The sequence below is a fragment of the Mus caroli genome, unplaced genomic scaffold (assembly GCF_978045245.1).
Source record: "Mus caroli unplaced genomic scaffold, Mus_caroli_1 scaffold_16, whole genome shotgun sequence".
Lineage (NCBI taxonomy): Eukaryota > Metazoa > Chordata > Mammalia > Rodentia > Muridae > Mus > Mus caroli.
In genome coordinates, this window is record NW_028227271.1 from 602,621 (window position 1) to 610,583 (window position 7,963).

Sequence of the window (7,963 nt, forward strand, 5' to 3'; positions counted from 1 at the left end):
CACCTTTCCACACCCACCCCCTGCCCAGAATTCTAAAATACCTGGATGCCGGCCCGCGGGTGGTCTAGGACAGCGACCCACCGGGGTCTGGCTCCTTAGCTTGAGGGGCGGCGACTTGCGCAGCCGCCAGCACAGCCACGACGGGGTTAAGGCTCGGGACTGGGGGAGGAGGGGGCCGGGAGGGACGTTGGCGAGCCAATCCGCAGCAACACAGTCCCCAAGCGGAGCGGGGCGCGCCGAGCCAGGAGCTGCAAGCCGAGCGCCGGGCTGGGGCCGGGGCCGGAGCGCAACAGAGAGGGAGCGCGCCCGCCCCAGCCCGAGGTCCGCCGCTGCCGGACCAGGAGCCATGGAGCCCGACAACAGCCCACGGAAGATCCAGTTTACGGTCCCGCTGCTGGAGCCTCACCTGGACCCGGAGGCGGCCGAGCAGGTACAGGCAGGGCGGGGCAGCGGGACTCGGCGAAGGACTGGGGACCTGGCCGTGAGACTTGAATCCCTGCCTTGCCCCAGCGCGGCACCGCACCTCTTCAGGAACGCACTCGCCCAGTTTATGGGGGTCTGCATACCCTCCCCCAACAACGAGGCCACACCTCGGTCACCAGTATGGGTCCCTGTGGCGGGTGTCTCCAAGAGCGTTGTTCACTCCCAGCCCAGCCATAGGGACACGACCCCTCCTCCCCCACTGGTGACCTTACAGCCCCTCACACCCAGTCAACCCCCAGAGTTTCCCGGCTAAGTGGCGTTGGTAAGCTGAAGCGTACCGCCGGGAGGATGTGCAGGGCGGGGGGGGGCGGCAAGTGGGCAGAAGAGACAGCTCTGCTCTCCTCCCCTCCGTGTCATCTGCACCTGGGCTCTGAGTGTGGCACCCAAAGGGATGAGGACAGCTATGGAGGAGTGTTAGAGCAAGGGCGGGGGGGGGGGGGGGTCCTGCAAGCTGATGTTCCCTTCTGCAAGTCGGAGCACGTGGGACCTGGGTATAACTCTGCCCTATGGAGTAGGGAGTGGGGGTGAGATGCCGGGCGCAGCGCGGCGATCTGGAGCGTCTGGGCCTGGGGTCCAAGCTTAGCCAAGAGCAAGCCACCGAGAAAGCTTGGCTCATCGGGTGGGAGTGCAGGGCCCTGGCCCAGCCTCCTGGCCTGGCCTATTTTTAGCTCTGAGCAGCCTGGCAGAGGCGGCAGTGTGTGAGTGAGCAGTGTGTGTCAGCGTCAGTGAGCGTATGGAAGGGGCTACTATCTGCAGCCTGCCTTCTTTTGCATTCCCTGGATTGTGAAGACCATCCCTCCCCAAGAGCATCCAACTCCCCAGGACTCCTGCCCCCAGCCACTCACCGTCAAGCTCTCCACCTGAAAGAATCAGACCTCTGGGGATGAGCAGGAGAAAGAGGTTTCCACATTGCTAGAGCCGATTCATAGAATTGGGTGTGGATGAAAAGGGACCCAGCAGGTGTACACTTTGAAACTTCTACTTCTCAGATTCAGGGAGGGACAGGTACCCAGCTTCTCCTCTCCCTACCTGGGGACCAAGGGGCTGGAGAGGGAGTTTGAGACCTCACACACCTGAGATGAGGAGAATGAAGGCTTTTTCTATGGACTCAAGAAATATGCCTATGCCCAGAAACAGCAGATTGGCTCAGACGACTTTTGAAACAGGAAAGCAAGCCCAGAAGTGGAGACTGTGGGAGCCAGAGGTTCTGAGATCTGCCTCCCAATGGCAGACAGGACCTGACACCTGCTTCTGTTTGGTGTCAAAGGGGTTTGAAGGAGGGCAGGCCAGCTGGTTTACAGAGCTGGGGACAAGGGAACACAAGAGGGCACATGACAGTGTTGGGGAGTCAAAGTGAGAGAAAAGCTGGGACTCTGTCTGCTCTTTTCTAGTCTTCAGAAATCTATCTCCTGGGTCTAAAAGTTTGCCCTGGTCCTTCCTGCTGTTACCAAGTATGTAGGCAAAAGCACCAAACATAGCAGGAGCTCCTACCCCAACTTCCATGGGGTGGGAGTAGGAGGGTGAAGAAAAAGTGGGAAGCTGAGTGTACAGCAGAGTGTGGGGGCAGCCCTCCTCCACAACCTTCAGATGTCCTTGAGAGCTAGGTTAGGTAGGGGCAGAAACAGAAAAGAGCCATCTCTCTTGGGATCCAGGGAGTCTGCCTCCTGCCTCCTGCCTCCTGCCTCCTGCCTCCTGCCTCCTGCCTCCTGCCTCCTGCCTCCTGCCTCCTGCCTCCTGCCTCCTGCCTCCTGCCTCCTGCCTCCTGCCTCCTGCCTCCTGCCTCCTGCCTCCTGCCTCCTGCCTCCTGCCTCCTGCCTCCTGCCTCCTGCCTCCTGCCTCCTGCCTCCTGCCCCCCTGCCTCCTAACACCACAATTCTCAAAGACTCAGAGTGCTTCAAATCCCTGTCTGGGGTTGGGGGGGGGGGAGTCTGTTAAGTAAGGTAAGTAAGGGTCTGTCCAACCTCATAGCCCTGCTGACCTTTGGTCATGGGCTCCTTGGGTTCCCAATACAGGTACTGCATCAAGTCACTGATAACCCCTTCCACAGTCTCAGTCACTTCTACTATTCTCCAGTGGCAACCCCACCCCCACCAAACAGAAAGAAAGGGATCAAAGGGATGGTCCCACTCCCCGAAGCATCTTGTACCAGGAGCAACCAGAGAAAATTCACATTCAATATTCACACACACACATACACACACACACACACACACACACACATACAGGTCTGGCTCTGCTGGGACCTTGAAATGTCACTAAAAGCAGATGCCACTAGTTTTCCCTGAAGCAAGAAGTCATTCTGTTCCATACATGCTGTTTCTTTCTTTGGAAAGAGCCCCCTCTCTGGCTCAAACAGTCCTTCCTACTATTCCCACTTTCTAGGTATCTTGTCACCTCCAGCCACCACTGCCAATGCTGATGATGACAAGAGACAAATATGAACAGATCTAAATCTGATCGATTGCGTCCTCACTGGACCCTGCTTCCCCAGGACTGCTAGCTTTACCTACCACAGCCCTGAGAGAACAGCAGGAGCCCCACCCATGTGATGCCACTCTCTTCCAAACCTTCCCCAGAAAAGGAAAAACTACACATCCCAAGAGTCTGTAGGATTCAGCAACAATCAGCTTAATAGATAGCAGGACAGGAAGAAAAGCCAGCAGCAGGAGGGGGGCGTTCAGTTGGAACTCTAGCCACCGGTCTGCTTTATATGATCATTTCCCCGGGGCTGGCCAGGATTCTACCCAGGACCCCTCCTCAAGTCCTGTTCACCATTGGGACCACTTCCCCTATTCCCTGGCCAATTAAAAAGCCATTGTGTCCAAGGCTAGTGAAACCTTAGAGTATTGAGGGACCATGGTGGCCAGGGGAATGGTGCACTCAGCCCTTCCTTCATGGTGGATGAGCCTAAGGGAGGCCTTCTGAAGACAGGTATGAGCCCACAAAGGGTTAATGTCTGCTTCAGGGGTGGACTGGAGTCTGAGGGAAAGCCCTCTGATCTCTCATGTTATTTCTGACCATTGATCCGGGATGGACAGAAATCAATGCACAGAGTGGACAGAGTTTCCGAAAGGAGAGCTGGGGAGGACAAGGAGAGGGTGAAGAAGCAGTACAAGGAAGGGACTGTGTAGTTTCTTGTGTCCCCAAGAGCAGCTCACCCCTGAAGAAGGGAATGGGCCAATGGAACTCCAGAGTAACCAGTAACTTTTGGGGGGATGTGCAGAGTCGGACTGGGAGGTATTCCTAGCGAACTTGACCTCTTATTCTTCCTCCCCTAACCCAGATTCGGAGGCGCCGCCCCACCCCTGCCACACTTGTGCTGACCAGTGATCAGTCCTCCCCAGGTAACCCCTTGTAAGAGGGGATGGGTGCTAGAGAGAAAGGGCAGACCTCAGTAATAGAGATTTCCCCACGCTGACTCAGCAAGATTTATTTTGCTTTTACAAATATGGAAGTCTGCTAGGAGGGGAGGGGACAACATGATTCCTAAGCCCCCAGGCATCAGGATGGTCAATTTGGTGCAGGTTGCTGTGACAACAGCCTTGTAGTTTTCTCCAGCAACTAAGATGTCGCTATCTCCACTCCAAATGCAGTAGTGACAGCTGTGAGGGGGGGAGATTGTCTCCATCATCTAGCATCAGGTCCCCAGAGGGTGAGGTTAGAAACAGCTCAGGGAGCAACTGGAATTCTGGTCACCAGACTGCCCACCCGTGTCTGAGGACACAAGGTCTTAGAGAATGTCAGAGGAGCTTGGTAAGTATAAAAAAGTGACCAGGCTAGTCTGAAATCGGGCCAAAGTCTCCAGCTCTCCCCACCCCAACTTTCATAAATGGAGCACATCTATGGACCCTGACCAGAATGAGTTTGCTATTCTCTCTCAGGGAGCCCTGCTCCTGTGAAGGCTCAGCTCTGGTCTGGGGGTGAAAGAATGACTGGAAGGGAAAAGAGACCTGGATGCTGCAGAGGAGGAAAAAGAAACAAAAACAAAAACGCTGAAGGGCCACACATTTGCCTTCACAGTCTTCAGGGCCTGAGGCCAGGATGCAGGCTTAGGCTGGTCAGAGGGTCCACTCTGTTTTGACAAAGCCAAGCCACAGTACAGGGGGATCTGCTGTGTACCTTCTTCTTAAGAACTTGGGTCTTGAGGAAACCTTTGGGTCTCCTGCTCTTATCACTGTTTTTCCCCTACTTCCCCCAGAAATAGATGAAGACCGGATCCCCAACTCACTTCTCAAGGTGAGCTGGCCCCTACCATTCAGCCCAGCCCTCAAAAGCCAAACCCTCATCCTCCAGATCTGGGGTGTAGCTCAGTAAAGAGAGCACCACTTAGCATATTCAGACCCGGAGCACCCAAGAACCCAAAACAAAAGCCTTGTACCTCACCAGTAGGACCTTTGATGTCCTCTTCTATGCACCCCAAAAAATGCATGCCCCCCTGCCATCATATACTGTCTCCAAGCTCACCCTGTTGGAAACAAGAATTTCCTCTCGCTCCTAAAACCCACCTGCCCTAATCTCTAATCCAAAATCATGCCAAAGCAGAAAAGGGTGGGAAGAGCTGGCACCCATCCAGGCTCTGTGTCCTTCACAGTCCACCTTGTCAATGTCTCCACGGCAACGGAAGAAGATGACAAGGACCACACCCACCATGAAAGGTTTGGCATCCCCTTCCCAATTTCTCCTCTGGCTGAAATTGGAGAGTAGATCTAGTAGTAACCCTTTGCAGGGAGTCCTTGGGAGGTTACTGGGTCTGCCTTTATTTGAGTGGAGCTATTGCGATGTGAAGAAGGCTCCTGTGGCTTGAGGAAGCTGGTCCCTAGACCAAACCAGAATACCACCTCCTCACTATGACAGAGAAATAGTACATGTAACCTCATCAGCACAGCACATGCAAGGTACTATATTCCCTGAGTCCAAACTGAGGCTTCTCTCCTGCCTCTAAGGAGACCACAGGTCCTAGTGCATTAGAAGAGTCTTCTGCGCTGAAAGGCTCTTCCCCTCTGTTTGCCTTTGAAAAGACATTATGCTCCTGCTTTCATCTCTCCTTATTGCCCAGCAAATGTTCCTCCTAATTTAGAGCCCAGTTCTGGGAAATTAAAGCACCCAGCAACATGCACAGACCCAATGGTAGGACTAGTGAATTTAGGAGACCTCTCACAGGAGATTTTAGGCAGTTATATCCAATGTTTCCTCCCTTTCTCTCTGCCTCCAGAGCTCCAGACGATGGTTGAACATCACCTAGGGCAACAGAAGCAAGGGGAAGAACCTGAGGGAGCCACTGAGAGCACAGGGAACCAGGAGTCCTGCCCACCTGGGATCCCAGACACAGGCTCGGCGTCAAGGCCAGATACCCCCGGGACAGCACAAAGTATGTACAATCCTGGGAGGGTAACAGAATGCAGTTCCCCAGCCTTGCAGGAAGACAGCTTTACCCAGTGGGGTATAGGGAGGAGTCACAGCCTGAGAGGGATGGAATAATAGCTAAAAGCCCAGTCAAGGACATGGGTGTATTCCATACATCATGATTTGACTCACTTTGTCTTATTGTAGTTACCACCTTAGACCCCAGAGGTCCTGCCCTGGCTGGAAAAGGAGGGAAACCCCATCAGACTTAGATCAGTACTTGACCCTGTATGGGAGCCAGGGCTACAGTTCTGCCTTCGCCGCTGGCCACTTTACCAGCAGGGCTGGCGTCTATTTTGCTGGAGTTGTTTTGGAGTCTTCCAATGAGTGTGGCTTAACACCTGACACATACAAAGCCTGCCATACAAGGAATGTGGTGCTGGTGGTGCTAATCCACAGCCACATTCCCTTCTCCCAGATGCGTTCCAGAATTCAGACCATTTCCAATTGTGTGAAAGTGATATAGTACACACATTTCGTGTTACATAACACACCCAGCAGAGCATCCTGTAATTAAGCACACTCTTTTCCTATAATCCAGTGTCTAACTGGGATAGGTAACATCACTTGAGTTTAAACTCTTTTATTTACATATTTAGTTAGTGAGTTTTTAGGGTTTGGGGGATTTGTTTTATTTTTACTTTTTAATCTGTGGTTACAGGGGGAAAATAGTGAAGCTATCATATTAACTGTGATCAGAAAAACCCCAGATGGCAAGGTAGATCTGCTCCCAATGGGTCTTGGGCCCATTCTCAGCAGCTGCACACCTCTATAAGGGTTGCCTCTCCCTCCATGACCCACTTTTCCTCCCTAGAGTCTGCAGAATCCAACCCCAAGATTCAGGAGCAGTGTGGTGTGGAGCCCAGCACAGAGGACCCTTCAGCCCACATGCTACCACTGGATTCCCAGGGAGCCAGCTTGGTAAGCCCCTTGGCCTAGACTTTGGGGCCTTCAGGAGAGCAGGCTGTATGGGTTAGTATTTGAAGCAAACGTGTAGACAAAGAAGCAGCTTTATTTATTCACTAAAAAGTTAGCCTTTGTGCTAAGAGACTCCCTCTGACAAAGAAAGGAGGGATTAGGTGACTGCAGAAAGGATCAGACCGAGAGTTTGTTGTGTGGACCTTCTGGAACAGGTGATGGAAATAGAGCATAGACTTAATTTTATTTTTTAATAAAGGGCAGTTGGAACCAAAGTACTGTGGGCCTAGAAGAGATGGGGCTCGGACTGAGATCCACAGCAGCAAGGTGAATAGCTGGGCTAGCCAGGAAGAAGGATGAGTCTATGGCCCTCAGCCACCTCCCCTTTCCTCCCCCGAAACAGGTCTGACAGACGTTGGTATCCGGGGATCGCCACTGCAGTGTGGAAATTCATGGACACTGGATGTTTCTTAATCTCTTGTTTTTAAAAAGTGATAAATTTGTTGTTAGGTCCTTGGAGCTTTTCTTCTTTCCAGCCCGGGGATCCCTTCCTCCTTCAGCTCTTGTCTGCACCCCACTGCCCCCACCCTCAGGACCGATTAAGGAAGGAAATAGCAAACTGACAAAAGCCTAGCCTCCACTAGCAACATAGAAAAATAGACGTCTGGAAGTAGGAGGTCGCCTCAAGGTTTTCCTTTCTTACTGTGGAAAGCTCTGCCCACAGAGCAGGGCAGCCTACTTGGGAGACTGCTGCTCTAAAGCGGGTACCCAGACCAGTGAGGGCTTGCCAATGCGCCATCTGCTGGACATAAAGGGGAAGTGCATCTTGTCCCTAGCTCCCTGAGAAACCTCCAATTGTGTGGCCACTGTTCCTTGTTCAAACCTGACACAAAGACTGTCAGAAAACACTGTGGCTAGAAACCCAAAGGGCCACCTCTCCCATCGTCCTACATGCTAAGGTCAGAGCAAGACTAACACCACGCACAAATAGAGAAACGGTCTCTGCTGCTAGCCAGGCTTCTGTTGTCGATTCTGATTTTCCCAAAGAATTAAAGCGATGAAGGGAGAAGACAAGATTCTTTCACCCCCCTTTTCTTCATCAGTATCACACAACTGAAAACAGCATAGCCTGGGCAGTGAAGAGCTGTGTACCCCACCC

At 52.9% G+C, this 7,963-nt stretch overlaps 1 protein-coding gene across 1 annotated transcript; it reads left to right on the forward strand.

The window, feature by feature from the left end:
• The first annotated feature begins 201 nt into the window (after positions 1-201).
• Positions 202-7,910, forward strand: Ppp1r1a (protein phosphatase 1 regulatory inhibitor subunit 1A). The gene is made up of 7 exons (XM_021184174.3): positions 202-430; positions 3,767-3,827; positions 4,682-4,719; positions 5,075-5,138; positions 5,696-5,851; positions 6,701-6,807; positions 7,208-7,910. The coding sequence occupies exons 1-7, from the start codon at positions 347-349 to the stop codon at positions 7,211-7,213; spliced, it is 516 nt and encodes a 171-aa protein (XP_021039833.1). The 5' UTR covers positions 202-346; the 3' UTR covers positions 7,214-7,910.
• The last annotated feature ends 53 nt before the right edge of the window (positions 7,911-7,963 follow it).